Source organism: Musca autumnalis, unplaced genomic scaffold (assembly GCF_047663935.1).
Source record: "Musca autumnalis isolate F117 unplaced genomic scaffold, ASM4766393v1 scaffold_2, whole genome shotgun sequence".
Taxonomy (NCBI): domain Eukaryota; kingdom Metazoa; phylum Arthropoda; class Insecta; order Diptera; family Muscidae; genus Musca; species Musca autumnalis.
Genome location: NW_027411755.1, coordinates 111,617,828 through 111,638,903, shown reverse-complemented (window position 1 = coordinate 111,638,903; position 21,076 = coordinate 111,617,828). Strand labels below are relative to the sequence as shown.

The following is a 21,076-nucleotide window of genomic DNA, read 5'->3' as shown; positions in this document are numbered from 1 at the left end:
ACCCCGCCCAGGTAGTATTCTTGCAAAATAAGAAATATTATGATTTTGTTGATGTACAGCGTGATGCTCTACGTTGTGCCTTCAATCCTGGCCCAGTGTGTAGCTGGATCTCAGTAGCGGCAAAACATATATCGCTTGTCTAGGCAGCTGTTGTTCTTCCGCTGACACCGGTGATGGGCGATTTTCGAGGACGGTATTCATACGATAGGCTCTTATAGCCTCGACGAATGCATCAGTAGAAGTTACATTTTGTATCTTTGGACATACCTGTCTAGACCGTAAAGATCTTTCCTGACAAGCCTGGGCGATTTGGATGGTTATGCCATGTTGTGCCGACGCACAGCTAAGATATTAGATCTTGTTTATACATGAGGAAACTCCCTGTTGCGGTTCTTAGGGTTACATTCTACCAAATTTGCAAGTTTTTCCATTGCGTATCACTTACGTTGGCAAACCACACTAGTGCCACATAGCTTACCACAGACCGACCCATCACATTGTATGTGGTTAACAAGGATTATTCTCCCTAAGTGCACCTTATTCCTGCTTCTCATCTTATTGCAGAAAACTGTGGCATGCGTGGAGGACTTACACAGAAATAAGGCCTCTCTGACATATGTCCCAAACCAATTTTGCAGCAAACATATATTTGTTTGCAAGCAGTCCAAAAAGATAATATATGTTTGGGAGCAAACATATTATATGTTTGGGTGCAAACAAATACAAACCCAAAAGCCACAAAAAAAAAACACATGAACCAGTGGGCGCTTACTGAGAGCAAGGGAGCGTAAATTTCAATGTATGCTCACATGTTCTCTGTAAGCGCTCACTGACTATCTCTAACATATACACTCATTTATAAATGGTGGTTGTTTATTGAAAGGCATAGAGAGACATTGATACATAAAAAATTCCAAAGAAATACATAACAGACTTTAATAAAAGAAAAACTGAATGAAATAATTTATAAAAAGTCCCACTTTTCAAAAGAAACAATTATATAGAAACATCGTTGAAGGCTTCTCCTTAGTTGTGAAATAAAACACATTTTCCTCAAAGTTGAAATCATCAGCGGGAAATCGGCATCTGGAATCAAATGATTATATAATGTAATAAATGGGTACATCCATATTTCAAATATACATATGTACATATGTATGTGTATGAAAAATGTATTGATTGTATTATTTTTACCAATGCTTTGGCATGTAATTTCCACCAATACTTTGGCATATCATTTTCACTAACCCTTTGCAATGACATTATCATTACGACGAGAGTTTTAACAACGTTGGTTGTGATTTCGAGACTCCGACAACAGCAAGCCTATTGTAAATAATTAATCTTATGAATAAAAACACAAAATTCATCTCTATTGGATCGATGGAATGGGTTCAAATGCTGATGAAAAGATCGGATCTTTCACGACTTCCTTTGCATGGGTTCAAATGCTGATGAAAAGATCGGATCTTTCACGACTTCCTTTGCATTGGTTCAAATGCTAATGAAAAGATCCGATCTTTCACGACTTCGTTTGAACCAACGCAAAAGATGTCATGAAATCACGTCATCGCATGAAACCCCTTCCTTCAAATTTTGCTGGGGCCTTTGCAAATCACACCATCAGTGGCCTAGAATATTCATTATAAAGGTGCACTAAGTTTTTGGCCTGCTAAACATTTTTTTCGTCAAATAGGCTGGGATTTAAGAAGAAAAGAAAAATTGTAGCTGTGTCACTTAAAATTTGTTTCTAATCAATTAATTTAAACAAGATTTAGGTTTAATACACTATGTTCTAACAATATATGTATATTATAACTTAATATTAAAGTCAATAATGCACAAAATATATTTCACTAAAATTCTCAAATTCCAAATTCTGCAGTATTTGTATCTAACAGTTATTCTTCGTTAAATGTGTTTAACAAATAAACTCCGTTAAAAATAATGTGAACGATTAACAAACTTGTTCTGATAAATAAAATGTGACTATTTTTTGTTAATTACATTTTTTTATTTTTTAATAAATATTTCCCAAACGCATTCCCATCCATGCTTCGCCAAATTTGACAAATGACAAAAATATGTGTATGTATGCATTTACACCTTCAATTCAAACGCAGACCTCTATCAGGAAACGGTTAAACGTTTTACACGTTCGTCATTGTCACCCGAAATGGATCGTTTCTCGCCATCGCGCTACTCATTCAAATCAAACTCTCCATGTAAGTTTAAATTTTAATAAAGCTACTAAAATCAATCAAATGAATTTACAAATTAAAATTTGTCAATTGGAAATAATTGTTTGTTTTGTTTTCCCCAAAAAATTAAGACGATTTATACGTAGAGGCCACAGGCCGACGACGCAGTTCAGGTAAGAAGAGTGAACGACTTCAACAAACCAACCAAATTAAACAAAACAAAAATAACTCTTACTTACAAGATCTTAAAAAATATCAATAAAAATAGTTGCAACAATACTAAGCTCTCCTAACTGTTTGCCGACTAATAATTTTTCTGTAGAATAATCCAAAAGCAACAACAACAACGTCTAACATCTGTCAATGTAGAATTTGTTTATTTTCTTTTTTGTTAACGAAAATCATGATTTATTTTGCACCATATGCCATTTTACTTATATGTATGTGCTTATCCAACTAGCATAGTGCATTCGTTGGTAAAAAGCAGCACAATTGTTAGCTCTAGCCGAGGCGGCACATGCGCAGGTGGCTGATTTCCTACTCATTCTGCATTGCAATTCATAAAACAAGAAGGCCGGCAGACCGAACGATCGATTCGAATTGACAACAAACAACCATTTATCTGTTGCATTTGCCATAAAATCTGTGCCACTTGATATAGCCTTAAATGGTGGCACATCGGCATGGCGATGCTGGAGCTAAAACTGACAACGAAGCGATATTTATGGCACATTTGTGTGGCTAGAGATGTGAATAGAAACAACAACAAAGACATTGCAAAATTTCTTTATTAATCATCTTTTGAGCATTTTCAATGTTTGTCGTCTCTTCGCATTTTATGGAATGACAGACTGGACGTGACATTTATTAACATCTGAATCTAACAATTTATATGTGATGATGTTGATTATGGGGTAACCGTCAATTGTCATGCCTTCATCAAATGCATCATGTTATTTTTGTCGGGCGGGAAGGTGCCTCTGATATTTTAATAGAAATGGTCACGTTCAAATCAATTCCAAATTGTAGGAAAAAGTTATAATGAAAAAAATAATAATAATAATCTTAAGCATAGTAAAAGAGATCCCACTATGATTTCAACAAGCGTCCATGACAATCAAAACAGATATCGTCATTGCTTGATTTTCATTGGAATTTCATGTCCAAAGAATTCCCACATTTCCAATTGAATTCCCGGGAATTATATGGAAACCATCCGCTGTGTCTTCCTTCCAACCAGAAAGTGTTAACTGCTCGCTAGCAAGATGAACTAGTTGGCTATCACAAACTCATCGATCCTCAGGGTTACAGTAACTAGTGCACTTTAGACCCCTTGCTGTGCAATGAACTGTAAACTTTTACATGGGGATGCCACAGGAGTTCATCAATTGACCCTCTCTGCTCTAAACGTAGTCCTACGAGGGCTGCACGGTAACTATTTGGCCTAACAAAACGCGAATATTTACTATCAAAAATAATTTTATTGTTTTCTTAAGTAGTCTCCAGCATGATTTATACACTTTTTCATGCGCTCAAACCAAATGATGATGCACCTTTTCCTTCCGATTGAGACACCTCCATGGTTTTTGAACGCTTCAACAGCATCTCTGGCGACGGAGATCGTTGACCACGCCTTTTTTGGATCCCCAGTCAGGGCTGTACGGCGTTTTGTCCGGTCAAACAGGCGGTCGATGTGTGAGAGCTGCCAATGTCATGATGCAGATTGATTCGTGTTCTCTTATTCGTTTTTCGAATTGCTCAGGAGACTTCAGACAAACAAATTGTAGTGTACCACTTAGAATTAACCGTCCTACATTCTTCAAGCCGTATAGTCGTCACACGGTCAGTTTTGTCGAAGAAACAGGCGACCATTTGCTTGCTTTTTACGTGTACAACATTCGTTGGATTTGGCTCGCTTTCGAAATGGTCGATTTCTGTTTTGTTTTGGGCTCCTAAGCATATGTCAAAGATGTCTGTGACGATATTGTAAACGTCGTTTGGAGCACCGCGATCGTTTTTATTCACAATTTCTTTACACCAATCCACAAGAGCCTTTTTTTGAGCAATTTTGCTGGATCTAATGAGAAAAATCCATTTTATGCGGCATGGTGTTCATGCTATATCAAATGTTAGTTGGTGGAAGAAATGCCCAAATATGTCGCTCTCTATCTCACGGCATATAACATGGCGATCATGCATCGTTCACTCACGGCTTAATTTTTTCTCCGATTTTGGTCGACCCTCAAATCAATTTTTGCCTGGTGTTCATGCTATATCAAATGTTAGTTGGTGGAAGAAATCCCCAAGGATGTCTCTATCTCACGGTATATAACATGGCGATCATACATTATCCGTTCACGCACGCCTAAATTTTTTTCTCACGACCTAGCTAGAGTCGACCCCGATTGAATTCATTAAACTATAGGACCGCCCCTTATCAATATAAAAAGATTTAAGTTGATCGATGCAGTTTTGGCCGTGGTGATTACCCATCAAAATGTTCGATGCCAAGAGGATGCTATTGAATCTGATCTGACATGTCATCTTTTTAGCATTTTCACTCATGAATTTTATATGAGCGTGACCACCATAAGATGACATTCATTTTCGGATCTTAAGATGACATTCATTGTCGGATCCTAAGCATGTCATTTTGACCAATGCTTTGACATGTCATTTTCCCCAACCCTTTGGCATGACATTTTCATGTCTTGTTTGGAAAATGGAAAATTCTGTATTGAAATATGATTTTCATGACAAACCAAACTCTTTATTATTTCAAACCAATTCATGAAATAACTAGAACTAATTTATCAGCATAAAGTTTACACCGAAAATTTAATTTAATTTAATCACCGCCGCTGCACCGCAGCATAGTTTACTTCGTCCACTCTCAGCCACTGATTTCGTTTCATCTTACAAAAGCTTTTCTATTATCTTCTCATCACCAGTTCAGATTTCGACATGGACTCCAACAGCAATCCTTTAAGAATGTCTAGTTCGTGAACCTACAGTGAGTGTCAAAAATATTCGGTTTTCAATTTCACCTATAATAACACCTCAGTATTTTAGAACCCCATACCCAATATTCAAAAAACCAAATACTTAAAAAAATGTTGGTCTTGTGGTAATTAAAAAAATATATGTAACATCGATCCGTGGCAACCCTATAAGCGAAAATAACAAAGAAGAAGTTGTTAACCATGTTTTCTATGCGTCAAAAATATTCGGGTTTTGTAACTTTTGTGAACCTACATTTAATTTGTAATTTTGTAATTTTATAACAACAATTTTGGAAATGTATACTCTTTTGTTTTGATGTCGCTACTTACATCTTACAAAAGCTTTTCTATTATCTTCTCATCACCAGTTCAGATTTCGACATGGACTTCAACAGCACTCCTTTAAGAATTTCTAGTCCGTGAACTTACATTTAATTTGTAATTTTGTAATTTTATAACAAAAATTTTGGAAAGTATACATACTCTTTTGTTTTGATGTCGCTACTTCTAGGGATGTACAAATCGACTTGTTTTTTTTTTTTTTGTAGTGATCTATACAAATGATTCAAATGCTGATGAAAATATCGGATCTTTCACGAATTCCTTTGCATGGGTTTAAATGCTAATGGAAAGATCGGATCTTTCACGACTTGCTTTGAACCAATGCAAAATATGCCATGAAATCACGTCATCGCATAGAACCCCTACCTTCAAATTTTGCTGGGTATCCACGTCGAAAGTTGTGAAAAATGATCGGACGAAAATGTTCACAATTAAATTCCATTTTTTTTTTGCAATTTGATTTTTTGATGTCACTGTAAACAACACTACACACGGTCGTATAACAAACTGTCCTGAGTACGCTTAGGCCAAAACCTGTCAAATTTTCCAAAAAAAAAGTCAAATGACGCCTGGCGACACTGCATGTTGCCTAGGCCAGATAGTTTTCGTACAGCCCTCGTACCGTCCGAAAAATGTGCAAAAGATCCTCGAAAATCGAGGTGTCCGAACATGTTATCCGATATATACTCTCTTGGAATATGATGTTCGTTTTGAATGAGATAGGTAGAAACAAATTCACGATATATCCGATTGTTTATTAAAATGCAAATTCTTTAACGAAGCTAATCACATTATGGAACCCGGTCATACACTCCGCTTCATCTGTGGACATCTATAGGTCCAAAAAATAAAGAAAATCCCACCGCCGAAAGCTTCATGTCATCATCAAGGGCTTTGATTTAGAAGATATCGCATAACGTGAAAAGCACAGAAACATAGGCGCTCTTTTTTGTATAATAACGGGTCAGAAATATTTTTCGGTACTTATACCTTGAGTAAAAGTTGTGTGAACAAAATAACCATCAAATTAAACTCGTTCCTTTCGAAAAAATTAACGTCTGCCTTCCCCTATCGCTAAGTTGTTTCTTTACACCAAATCTCTTACAACCTTTTGAAATTCCAAGGATTTGATGGCGACATGAAGCTTTCGGCGGTGGGATTTTCTTTATTTTCTTTTTTACAGACAACGAAACTGGGTGGAACCCATCGATTTGCATTCACTTTCCTGAGATAAAATATCAATTTTTGGATTGGAAAGGTAGACATTTGAGTTATCTTTATAATATTTCCTCTGTTTTGGGCTTATAAACCTATCAAATGCGACTTTTTGTAATTTTATTGTAGTCTAGAAAATTTTGATCATAATTCAGTATAAAATTTTGACTTTGTAAATTGTTTCTACCGATTTCTTCATATGAATATTTGTTGGAGCCCTAAGCATCGATTTTCATCAAATTCCAAGACCCTAATACAAATTTTTTGCACAATATTTGTTGGAAATCAAGAGTCTCGGCCTTTATTTATAATTATAAATAGTTGTTTGTAAAAGTTCACCACATCTGACAAAGGATTTGTGTAAATTCTTAGGGTGGTTCGATCCTGGTGAACCATTAAAACATGCTAATATTTTGAAATTTTTTCATTAAGCGAGTAAAAAGTACCGTTATAACACATATGTGAAACATGTTAGGTATTGAAAATATCGGATACTATATACTCTACATGTCCACAAAAATATAATTTACAAGTCCTCTCCTATCGTCAGATATAACGGTATTTTTAGGCAAATATTGGTTGGTTCTATTTAGATGAAACGGAGTGTATGTCTTTCTCCTCGTTGAAAATCTTCGAAGATAGTTTTTCTTTTGGTTGGTGTACGTAAAAAGGAAAAACAATATTTTATTATCATAAATTTTTGTAGAATTAATTTTTTTGCCACAACAATGAACTGGTAAAATTGTTCATCGATTGGACCATAAATGCGACCTTTAGAGCATTTTCGTGAAAATTAACCTTTGGTTCCATACAAATAGTTCAGATTGTGGACATTTAAGGAATAAATTCTTAGTAGACTTAACATATTTTATTAATGGCACACCCTATGACCTGAAATAATATTTCAGAGGTAAAAAATTGACTTTAACTTGGAAATAGATCTTATTTTTTTCTGCTCTTTATTCAAATTGTTTTGTAATGCACCCAAAAGTTACATTCGACAAGGAGTGTCGCAAGTGTTTCAAACCACATCTGAAAACATTTATTGATCGCTTTGAGCCAGCTTATCTTATCTATATCGCGTTTTGCATGCGATCGATACATCAGCCATTAGTCAAACTTTGACGTTTCACATGACACGTCAGACAAGTAACAAAACTGTTAAAACCCACACAACTACTTACGACAATAATAGGTAGGTTGTTAAATGATTTGATTCCATTAATTTTCCCAAAAAATTGTCAACAGAATAATGAATGAAATATATGCCGCTGGTTGATGTAAACAAGAAGCCATTGGAACCAGAATTCATTACCATGGATTGATAACTTTTGCTTGCATACAATAGTGAAAATATATTTTGTTTTGATTTTTTTAACATTTCCTCAGTACAAGAATTTAATGTTGATGTTTTTGTTATTTTAATTGTAATTGCTGTCGATGTTGTGTTGTTTTTTTACATTGAAATTATTAAATTTTATCTTGAACAGTGTACTACTGCTCCGGCGGAGGAGTTCGGCAAGAGGCTAGCGATGTTGTAGGAATAATTTGCATGCATTTGTTAATGAATTACAAAACAAAAACTAAAAATCAAGTTTGCCTTAATAACAATTTAATAGTCGGTTTGTGTTCTTTCTGGAAAAACTCCCCCACACTTGAAATCACGAAAACTAGCACAAAAGCAATTTTGAGTTGCAAAAAACTGAAACTTATTATTGCAAATTTTCAATATTTGCTAGACTGACTACATCTATTGTTGTTGTTGGTGGTGTTATTTCCACAATGGCCATGATATAATTGCATTTATTTCAATATTTTATTCAACTAAACTGAATGAACATTCATAAATCGCATTAATTTTCATTGTAAGCCGCTTAACAATATCCGTTTGAATTTAATTACTCCATCAAATTGAATTCAATTGTTTTCTAGAAGTATGGCATTAATAAATTGAATGGTTTTCCATTTCAATGGAAAAATCTTATAGTTTAAAGTCTACTTCTTAATGCTGAATATAAGAAGAATCAAAATGTTTCAAAAAAAAAAAAAAAAAAAAAAAAAAAACAAGTAACAAAATTGTCAGTCGGTTTTGCTCCGACAGAGATATTACCTCAGCCTGTGTGAATTGAAACTCTTTTTTTCCTACAAAGTTATGTATTTAGTGGGTTTTCAGAATTTTGGTCGTATAAACTTGTCGGAAAATTGGATTTGTGGGTCATTCTTTTTTATAGATATCGCTCCCACCAATCATTTCAGTTGGTCACCGTATAAGCTTTTGGACCATTATATTAGAAAGCATGGACTTGTCCACGAAAAACATAATATCGCTGTAATCAGGACCACATGGTGTACCTTTGCTAAAAATGTCCAAAGGATCCTCGAACAGATCTTAATCTGCACTTAAGCAAAAACGTTGGACTTTTGTGTGGGTGTTGACATAAACAGCCCATATTCGAATTAGATCTAGATTACGATGTGAAACAATTGACCAAATCGGTTACTGTCTTCGAGAGTTATCGTGGACCAATATGGCTTATCTAAGAACTTGAACTAAGTTTGGCCAAATTTTGGACTGAATCGGCTGTTTTAATAGACATAACTAAATCGACACCAAATTGTCTCAAATTGATTTCGTCCAAACCTACTTGGGGTCTGAAACCATTGTTTCGTAGAGAACCTTGTGCATAAATGCTGAGGGTGTAAAAAGAAGGTCCCCAGCAAACCAAATATCGGATGTCCCACACGTCTGACCAGTTTCGGAAGCAAACTCGTTCAGAATTCGTTCCGATTTCTATACGATTTTTCGGAGGGGAAAACGTCCCGACTTCGTTCCGATTTCGGAGCGAATGCCGGAAATAAATTTCCTTTCCGAATTTCCCAAGGATTTTCTTCCGATTTCTTTGCTAAATCGGACAGAAATCGATCCGATTTCGCTCCGAAATGATGCCAACTACTTCATACAGCTTAAGAAACGTTACGATTTCGGATCCGACATCGGACGTAGCATCCGAATTTTGTTCCGATTTCGTTACGATGTCGGTACGATTGGTTTGCTGGCTGTTAAAAGCAATAAGCGACATATATTTTTTTAAAAAATTCAAGACGGTTAGGCATTAAACCCCAAATGCCAAACTACAGTCAATTCGGCCTAAAAATGAAGATAAAATCCTTAAAATACTTTTAGTCGGGCGTTACCGCTATATGGGGGCTATAAGAAAGAATGGATCCATATTGGTTTTGGTTTAATATTCATGTGTTGTCATCCAAATCTGAAAAGTGTGCAAAGTTTTAGTTCGATTGGTTAACTGCACCTGTGTTTAAATGAGTTACTAGATTTGAACTAAACGGACACCAAAGCAAGTTAAATAAAACACTGTAAATAGTAAATTCAATTTTTTGTTCAACTTGCATTAGAGTCTTGATTGGGTGACATATTGGTCCAATGGCCAGGCAATATTAAATTTTCTCAAAAGTTCAAAAAGTCATAGTCCTGAAGCTCCAGCCATAAATAAGAGTATAAGTCTGTGTTATGTTTTTCAGGGGCATAAGTCTTCTACCCATCATATACAGCATACTGTGGGAGGACAAGAATCTATGACCAATAAAAGGCCTGGGTACATAAGCTGCCTCGCCTGCTTGCCTTGCTTTCCTGCTTCATTTCTGACATAACAAAAATAAAAGAATAAAGAAGGCCGAGTCTTTTCTTTTTTATTCTTTTATTTTTATTATGTCAGAAATTATGCAGGCAAGCTGGCGAGGCATCTTGGGTACATACATTAATTATTGGGCTGTAGCGATGTAGATGTATACCTAGCAAATTCACCATTCACTAGACACATATCGATACTTCCTTGCCATCGTTTGCTTTACACTGCCTTCGACAGTCCTATATATTCCAAGGTGCTCAAGCCATGTCTAAATATGGTATTTCCGCAAAGCTGACATCAACTAAATCGCAGTCCTCTGTTTATGTAGGAAAGAATGTGTCCGAACTGTTCAATGCCGAACGTGTTTTCAGAAAAGGATGCTGCAATTCGCGATGTATTTTAACATCCTTATGTTATGTGAGATGCGAAAGTTAATGCATATGATACAATATATGTATATAAAAGTAGCACATGTAACTCACTTATGTCGACGATATTGACGTTAAAATGTTGAAAAATAAAAATCTGGAAGTTAAACACTCCAATTTGACTTCGGCATTGATACGATTAGGTATTATTAGTAATTGTATAGTACCGAAAACATTTTTCAGTATTTTTCCAGAATTTTAGTGGTAGAATATTGAATATGACCGGTTGGTTACAATGTCAAAATAGTTGTTTAACATTTGCCGAAAGTGGGAAGACCAAGTCTCTGATAGAACAAAGAACCGACGAACCGGACCATCTATGTAAAAAGACTCAGATTCTTGGTAGGATGGACAATGACTGGTGAACACCGTTATTACTTCCCAGCTAAATTTGTATGTCGAAGTAGTTAAGTTGCGAGTGCTAGACCCAAAATTATTGCATCTTTTTGTGTGAACGAAGTTACAAAACGGACGAATCTTTATTTTCCTTTTCTTTATCTATTAAATTCACTACTCATGTCTTCTATCCACGCATTAATTTTGGACCTTCATCTTACCAATATTTTTAATTACTTTATACGTCTTACTGAAAGTCCAAGAGTTTTTTTTTCACGACACCGTTTGAATCGCTTTGACGATGGCTATGGAATCTCCAACATTTTTGGAGAACTTTCCATTTCAATCTTTTATAATTTACATTTAAGAAATACTAACATCAATTCAATTGATTTTTGCTATAATTTTAGGCATATATGCTAGATGTCTATGTTAAAACGACCAATAGTTTATGAAATCAAAATATGAATTGATTAGAATGTGTAAATTATGAAGGTTTAATGGCGATGTTAGAGATACACATGTAAATTAAGACTGGAATGACATCATGAACCCGTTCTAACAAATGTAAACAAAACGCCGTCATAACATAACAACAACAGATAAATAAATAAATACAGACCATAACATCTCATTGTGTATTTTGTATTCATATTTATATATTTCGGTATTAATTAAATTATTAAATATTGAATGGAACTACCATAGAATTTATTTTTGGTTTTGGGGACAATGAGTTATTTCATATATTTCCTAGTTTGGACCGGCTAATTTACTACCGCAAAAACCAAATACATACATATGTATATGTAATGCTTAAAATAATATTTCTCATATATTTATTTTTATTACAGATCATGGCGCTATATTGACACATGACACCGAACAGTTTATCATCGGACAGAGGGTATGGGTTGGTGGCATTCGTCCTGGGCAAATAGCTTATATAGGTGAAACACATTTTGCTCCAGGAGACTGGGCTGGTATTGTCTTAGATGAACCCAGTGGTAAGTTAATATTCACAATAAATTAAGTATTTTGTTGTTGATGTTTTTAATCAAATTTTCAATGATTTTTATTAAAATTTAATTAATTACAAAATTAAGGTAAAAATGATGGTTGTGTTGCCGGTAAACGTTACTTCCAGTGTGAACCTAAGCGTGGTATATTCTCACGCTTAACACGCCTCACATTGGCTCCATTACCAGGAGCTCAAACACCAACTTCTCCACTATCCAAAATGTCGCCAGATCGTTCGCGCACAGTATCACCAACAGCCAGTATACGCAGTTCATTTTTACGTAGTCCAGGAAGTAAGTTCTTTTGAGTACGATGTGATGATGTGAGAAACACTATAAGCATGTAATATGATTCGAAATTGGTGCAATGTAAAATTTGGTTAAGAGAAAATTTTATAAAACTCATTTGTTTCAAGACTTTCAATAATTTGGTTCTTTCCGTTCGGATAACTCCCTAAAAAACTCAAACTTTAACTTGATGGAATCGTGATTTTGTATTAGAGGAAACACTAGTGGCCCTGTTCAGTCAGACTTTTTATATCCCCCAAAACGAATTGTTTGACCTATGGCATAACTGTCCTTCCGGGTTCATAATATTAACTTCATCCACTTTCATCGGCAAAAAGAATATTTCACCCACCAAGCTTTGATCTTCATATTTACGCGCAGTGATATTTTTCCTTAAAAACGGTTCAAGAATACGGGTTTTTTGTTTTAGCACCGAACTCAGGTAAGATGCTGTCAAAAAAATTTATTTTCCCTGATTGGCAATTTTATTAGCTTTCTAATGGTATAGATATAAGCTTAATCGGTTACTTAAAATCGGTACAAAATCCGGGTTTTATATCGCTATATCCGGTTCAAAATATTAGATAACCGGATCTATTCTCCAAGAAAATTTGTCATTAACGTGTTCACCATATCGGGAGCTATATATAGTAAATATTTCAGATACATCCCAAATGTCAATATAAGCGATAACCAATGGGTATGTCTACCTACCAATACATAACAAGTAACGAATATACAGAGAAACAAAACATAGGTTTTTTCTGAACAAAAACCGGGTAAATGTCAAAAAGGACAATGAAAACGTGACAATATCGATTAGTTGTCAATGAGAACCGTACCTAAAATTCTCTGAGCAATATTTTTGTGGAATATTTGGATGCTGTAAAATCTCATTTTGTGGTACTTTTACTACGGTTCAAGAAAGAAAGGACGAAAAGGACATGAAAGAAATTGAGTTAGAAGAATGAAATGTTCTACAAAAAGATTCGCCATTCAATTTGACTGAAGACATGTAATCTCAAAACGAAGCTACAATAACGGCAAACAGAGATATAAAGCTATTTTCTCAAGCATCATAGGCGAAAATTCAAAAAATTCATCGCGCGATATCTCAGGAACTTGACCTATGGGGAAATTTTCCTTTTGGGTTCTTAATATGCTCACTAAGGGCTTTCATCTCCAAAAGGAATTTTCCACCGCACAGAAACCTTGTTGCACAGTGTAATGGTCCAAATAGAAAAACCGTTTTTTTTTGTATTTATTGTTGTTTTGTCAACTGTCTAATAAAAAATAGGAAGATTACTTACAAAAATTTTAAGACCTATTTGGTAGTGGGATTCGAATGATTACTATTTTTTCTTAATTTTTTTAAAATTTGTCAATACAATTTTTTCCTTTATACCAGTGCGAAACATTTGTTCTTTTACCAAAAAATCAAAAATTAAATTTTTCAACACTTGTACTTTTATTTGGGAATTTATGTTAAACATCTTAAAAACTTCGTAATTTTTTTATTTTTAAAATGGTTTAGTTGTTATTGTACCAGCCCGACAATAAACTAACTAAAGTGATTATCAAAAAACTACAGCTTGGGAATTATAGGAATGGTCGTCCGAGACGAAAAATCTACCAAACATTAAAGTGATATTTTCACCAGAAGATGACTATTTAAATACGAAAGAGGATTTGAATTTGAGATATTAAATGACCAAAGTTATCGCGGGCACAAAAAACTTCATTCAGTAGTACGCACTAATGCTGGTACACGAATTGCAAAATCATTCTTTAAGTCGCAAGATGAAAAGGTTTTTAAGATGTTTAAGATAATTTCCTAAATAAAACATCAAAACAAATGTTTATAAATGAAACTATTTATTTTTTTGTAAAATAACAAATGTTTCACACTGGTATAAAGAAAAAGTTGTATTGACAAATTTTAAACATATAAGAAAAAATAGTAATCATTCAAATCCCACTACCAAATAAGTCTTAAAATTGTTGTAATTACCGGAGTTTAATACAAAAAATTTTCAAGAAAATCGGAGAGTACAATCATTGATAAAAATTGATTTTAAATTTTAAAACGCCAAAATTCCATCCAAGCCCACTGTGCACAATTTCTTTCTATTTTTTATTAGATAGCTGATTAAAGCAACAAAAGATACAAAAAAAATATTTTTTTCTATTTGGACCAATATTAAAGAATTTGTGAGTATTTCTTTGCAAATAGTTTTTACAGAATTTGAAATTTTCAAAGCGCGAAATCTCTGGAACCATTAGTCAAAAAAATTCGGAAAATATACTAGAATGTTTTGCTGATAAGCAGCATCACCACAGCAAAAACTAATGGAAATCAAAAACCTCATCTTGAAAAAGTGTCCGATTTCACTCAGAAATCCCCATATATTCTTGATCAGGGAAAAATTCTCAGTCAATCTACGAGTATGCATGTCCATCCGCCCGTCTGTTGTAATCACTTTAGCATCCACAAAAATGGAGATAGGACGCTGCAATTTTGGTAAGATGCGTTTTTTGTTTGCAGGCATGTCAAGATCGATGATGGGCTATATGGGTCACGTGGTCACGAAAGCTCTCCACCAAAAAGTGTCAACATAGGACCATATTTGTATAGCCTCCATATAACGGTACCTCCCGAGTTTCGGTATTTTGAGAATTTTAGCTATAATTTTTAACCGAACTAGTTGTAATTTGACATTTGAGTTTTTAGTGGTCAAGAAACTTCTTCACTAGAAATTGTCAACATGGGTCCATGTTTTGCTATAGCCCCCATATAACGGTACCTCCTGATTTCCGGTATATCGAGGATTTTAACTGCAAGTTTTAACCGCACTGGCTGTAACTTGACATTTGAGGTTCTCATTGGCCACAAAACTTCTATACTAAAAATCGTCAATATAGGTCCATGTTTGATATAGTTTCTATATAACGGTAGCTCCCGATTTTTAGCATTTTGAGGGGCTTAGCTACATGTTTTGACGGAACTACCCGTAATTTGACATTTGAGGTACCCTGCAGTTATAAAACATTTCCATAAAAAATTTTCAACATTGGTCTACACTTTGCTATATAGCCTCAATATAGAAACATTTTTAAGATTAGTTTAGATTAGATAATATAGGCTTTTGGGATATTCGTGGTTGAAAATTTTTTCCACCTAAAATTGTGGACAGGAAAGGAAATTTATTATTCCATTTTAGTTAGGAATATTTTATGATGGACAACATAAAACATTCTGCCCGGCCGAACTTAACGACTTTTTACTTGTTTCAACATTTCTTTGCACCAATCAACAAGAGCCCTTTTATGAGCGATTGTCAAATTGTATTGGATACAATTTTTTTAAGATGTCTCTATCTCAAGGCATGTCACACGACGATACTGAATTATCACTTTACGCACGGCATCAATGTTCTCTGTCATAGCGGCCGTTTTTGGACGAGCTTCGTTTTTTAGCGAACGTCGCCCACAATTAAATTTAATAAACCAGAATTTCTTTAAGATGGTGATTCATCGTCATGCAAAGATTTAATTTCGTTGTGAAAAATGACCGGACGGAAATGTTCACATCGATTTTCCATATTTTGTCAAAAGTAATTTTTTTCAATCACTGTAAACAACGCAACACATGGTCGTACAACAATCCGTACTGAGTACGCTTGTGCAAAAAAATGTCAAGATTTCCAATGAAAATGTCAAATGGCGCCAGGCAGTATGTAGTGTTGCCTAGGCCAGAAACTTTTCTAGTAGCCCTCTTACCCTACGTAATCCTCGTGGAATCATATTACATAGCTTTCATGTTAATCAATTTTTTACAAATATTTTAATGTAATTCTTGTTCCAATAAAAGAAAATGGCTTGACCGTTGGCGATCGAGTTATTGTATCCTCCGGTTTTGGCAGTCGTCCCGGTATTCTACGTTATTTGGGTGAAACTCAATTCGCCTCTGGCAATTGGTGTGGTATTGAGCTCGACGAAGGAACTGGCAAAAATGATGGCTCCGTAGATGGTGTCAGGTACGTATCGTTGTCAAAAGATAGGGAAATTTGACTTGGGAAACTCGACAAATATTTTACAAAAAGAGATACATAAATTGTGTAGGCCAAAACAATCTTTAAGTAGAATTAAATATAATTTGCACTACTGCATACGTAAATTTTTCTAAGGTGATTCTGTGAAGACGAACCTTGTAAACTGTAGAGATTATTCAAATCTTTGTTCTCATCTAGCAAATTTTTAAAAATAATGTATATTAAGTATGTATTGTTCTCAATCTAAAGAGGTTTTTTTGTAAACGATAAGGAATTATGTTCGCAGTGTTTGTATATTTTATTTTTGTCAATAATTTATTACAGACAATAATTTAATCTGCACTTGTCGGGTACCAATTTAAGTCAAAAATCCCACAATTTCTTGTACATTTTTATTTTATTATCCTTTACTATATAATAAAATTTCTCACAGATATTTCGAATGCAAACCCAAATATGGTGTCTTTGTTCCAATTGCCAAGGTCTCATTGTCACCATCGTCGAAAAAGTCTCGTCTCTCCCGTACCGGATCCCGTGAATCTCTCACATCCATTGGCACAATGAACAGTATTGCCACGACGAATACATCGCGCTTGCGCTTGAATGCTCAGGTATAAATAGGAATACTACATCTGTATACAACTTCTATCTGTTGTTTTGTACTTCTCTTTTAAACTTTTAAACTGGTGCATGTAATTTATTCTCGATTTGAGATACCTTTTGTTGTTGTTGAAATTTCAGTATTTTGATGTTTTGGTTTAAATTGTTATATTTTATTGTTTTATTCTTTCCACTAAGTTCAATCATGATTTGCAACTAATTTTTCAATCAAACGCAAGAAATTCAATTAATATACTGATGTTAAAGCAATGCAAAGAATTAACAACAATTCCCAAATTAATGCCAATTAACCCCCATTTTCAAATCCCAATTTTTTCCAAGCAGCGCAAATCGTCGTCAGCTAAACCTGTTGCTGTAACAACGCCAAAAACACAATTTTCGATGCAGGTACGCTAATATATACTACCCCCACCCCCTACCATACATATACCTACACTGTATTTAGTTAATGTTTATGTAAAAATAATTAAAAAATTTTAAATTAAAAATATAAATTTATTCCTATTTATAACCCCAATAAGTCAAAATTAAATCAATCTGCATATGAATGTATATTTGTGTATAATTTTTGTTACTAACACCAGTAGCTTTTTAAGCTTTATAACAATTTAAATGGGTTTATTACAATTAAATTACTATTACGCTTTATAACAATTTAAATTTTTATAAATAGTGGAAGTTGAAAAATAAAAATTGAATGAGAAAGGAAAACAATTACAATAAATTTTCAATAATTATACAGTATTTCCATACATATAAATGTGATAAAATGTATGTGTAGCTTTACAAAAAAAAAATCAATATCCTGAAAACATCGAAAAAATAAATTTATTTTTACAGCAATTTTCTACTGATATTACATTGGCACAAAAACTGCAAAACTTATAAATGCTTACCTAATTTCCACTAAGTCCCTAGAGTTGTTTCATGAAAGAAAAGTCATGAAATTATGTGTTCTTAGATCGAGTTCCATACTAGAGTAATTTTAAACAAATGCTGTAGTGGGGAACTCGATCTAAGAATTATTTTCAATGAAACAACTTTAGAGTGGACCGGGACTTGGGAACCCAAAAAATGTGCTTAAAGAATTGCTTTCTTTACCTTTCCTATTCACATTATCTATTTTTCAAGTTTCGTTAGATTTTCCTTTATAATTTGTATTCACGGAATTGGAGCATGCGACTAATTTATAAATGCTTACAATAAGAATATTTTAATAATTTTAATATACATATATAACAATTACACTATAAGTATATTATCAGAAAGAAACTTATGTCTATGTTTTATCATTCAAAATTCGTTATTACCATTTGTGAAAATTAGTTCAAAATTTAAACAAATTTCTCTGTTCCACAACCTGCAAGAATCTAACAATTTTACAATTTTTTTCGATGACATAATATTCTTAATATAAATTCCCGTGAGTTTTTTCACTTTCTCCTTTAAGTTGAAAAGGCGGAAAGACAAAACTCTCGGGGAATTTTTTCCGAATAACCCCCAAAAGAAAAATTATTATCGTAGTAAAATTTTAAAATTTTGCTGGTTCTGGAACATAGCGCATATTACCATAGTTGCTTTAAGATTACAAAAAAACTATCAAATGCATCTTTATTTTTAACTTGTTTATAAAATTCTTCTAATTTTTTTATAACAATATGTTTCTTGATTGCGAAAGAAAAACTCTTGAAACTGAATTATATTCACTTGCTTCAAATCATCAGAGTTTATTAGCCCAGTCAAAATAGACATGCGTATAAGAGGGAAATAATCTCATTTGTGCAAAAAGTTCTTCGGGATCAGAAGTCATTTATTGTCGTTCTTAAATTGTTGTTTTCTTTTTCTGCTTTTCAAATTTGTCTACAAGAATGGTTGGAATTACCATTCTTGAGATATCGCGATCTAAGGGTAACATTATGCAAGATGAAGTCGCATATATACTTCAGGCGAAATATGCTTTCAAACAATCTGGTTTCTGTATCCTAACTTTCGAATTAAATATCCGAGTCCCCGTCCCCAAGAAAATAATATATTGTCGTATAGTGTCCAGTCATATATCAGGTTCGAATATAGACAATATCGAACAAGTGCAGTTCAAGGACATGTCTCAAATAGTTTTTTCGGGAGATAATGGCTCAATAGCTTATAAAAAACTCTGCCGACATCTGATTTGGTCGAAACTTTGCACATATTAAGGTAAGGTCACATTAGGCAAATATTTGCTCCAGCGACCGGCATTTTGCGCTTACTGAGAGCAGTGGTGCGTAAATAATGCATTGAAATCTATGCCCACTTGCTCTCAGTAAACGGACACTGCCGGTCGCTGGAGCAAATATTTGCCTAATGTGTCCTTACCTTTAAAATTTCTAACGTACTTCTTCCGGTTCTTGTGGTCCAGTTAACAAAAGTTAAAAATCGGTTATGCATAGTTAAAGGGCTGTTCGATAATCGTTCTGAAAATTACCAAAGAAACTTCTTGGGGTCCAGTTCGTGGGCAAATCCACACTTCCAGTCATTATGGTCAAAAAGTTTTAAAAAATTCTGCGTTAACCAATATAAATGGTTTGTGGTCACGATAATCGAAAAGAGTGACTGACATTCGTTCAACATTTGCACGTCGTAATCGTAATAATGTTCCATGAAGGTCTATATCGGACAACACTTTCGGGAACCTCTCTTACAAAACTTAAAAACTGTACTTAAGTGCAATTTAAGGGTTGATCGAGCATTGTTTTGAACATTTCAGCAATGGTATGTGATTCTGATTGCAACGATATAATTCTTTTCGTGAGCATGTCTACGCCGCAATGGTTAAAAAATCCTACGGTAAATACCTAAAATGACTGTTTGGCACGATAAATATCAAAAGGAATAATTCCCAAAATTAGATACAGTTCCAAGATGGACTATAGAGAGTGAAAATTTAAATATGATTAAATTAAACATTTTAAAAATATTTAAAAAAAATGCGATAGAAATATACAATTATAATCAAAGATTACTAAAATATAAACAGTTTCGGTTCCGGTAAATCTTCTCTATTCGGTTTCCATCACATTCCATTCTAAATCTGACTTTGAGACCCTTTTTAATTGTTTAGTAAGGCGTTAAGAAAAATCCGAAAACTTAAAACCCCCTAAAGATTAACCTTTGACCTCGAATGAAATTTGTTGTAATACCAAACCCTACCTATCCACCAAAATTCAGCTCAGTGGCAATCGTTGCTATTTCTGGGTTTATCTATATCCGAACTTTAATAAAAAAACAGTATAAATAAAAAAGTAATATAAACAAAAAAATAATATATATAAAAAATAATATAAATAAAAAATAATACATAAAACAACACAAAATTACACAAATTCCATCGAATATTTGAATACATAACGTACATTTTTAAAAAAGAAATATACCGATATTTGCAATAACTTTTTGTGTGTTCACGCAATCGGGAAGTACAAATTAAAAATAGAATAAAAGTAATTATTTTACGAAAACACTCATCTCTAAATGCTATACACGTATTTATATCATAAACTTTGTACTTTCTATTTGTTTAACTTTCGAAATTTTTATTCCTTTCATTCAAAATCAAGGAACCGACTGGAAAGGTTGATTTTATATTACAGTCGAACACTGTTATAATGAACTCGTAAAATTTACATGTTATTTTGGGGAAATTTCTCTAGGGTACTCTGCCCACTAAGCCAAAATATACTTATATAACAACAGAGGCCTTAAATTCAAATTATGTAATCAAATGCTGCTTTGCTTTAATAACTTAGTACCTTATGCTTATGCTCTTATGCTACACGTTGAAACTTTCACAGCTTTTGGGTGAGAAAATGGAGATGATGTTAAAAAAGTTTCGTATGAAAGTTTCAACGTATAACAAAAGAGTGACATAAAAATGTAGTCTTGAAGT

At 33.8% G+C, this 21,076-nt stretch overlaps 1 protein-coding gene across 50 annotated transcripts in view; it reads left to right on the top strand.

The window, feature by feature from the left end:
• Window positions 1–21,076, top strand: part of CLIP-190 (Cytoplasmic linker protein 190) — a 181,236-nt gene that overhangs the window by 112,361 nt on the left and 47,799 nt on the right. For 15 of the 50 annotated variants that reach the window (XM_073968951.1, XM_073968954.1, XM_073968955.1 and 12 more), the window contains 5 exons: window positions 12,026–12,178; window positions 12,278–12,484; window positions 16,350–16,515; window positions 16,964–17,141; window positions 17,476–17,538. In XM_073968951.1, the coding sequence (XP_073825052.1) occupies window positions 12,026–12,178; window positions 12,278–12,484; window positions 16,350–16,515; window positions 16,964–17,141; window positions 17,476–17,538 (767 nt within the window). Of the gene's footprint in view, window positions 1–2,123; window positions 2,226–2,332; window positions 2,375–12,025; window positions 12,179–12,277; window positions 12,485–16,349; window positions 16,516–16,963; window positions 17,142–17,475; window positions 17,539–21,076 lie in introns of all 50 variants that reach the window. The other 35 variants (XM_073968946.1, XM_073968958.1, XM_073968959.1 and 32 more) reach the window with 5 other exon arrangements.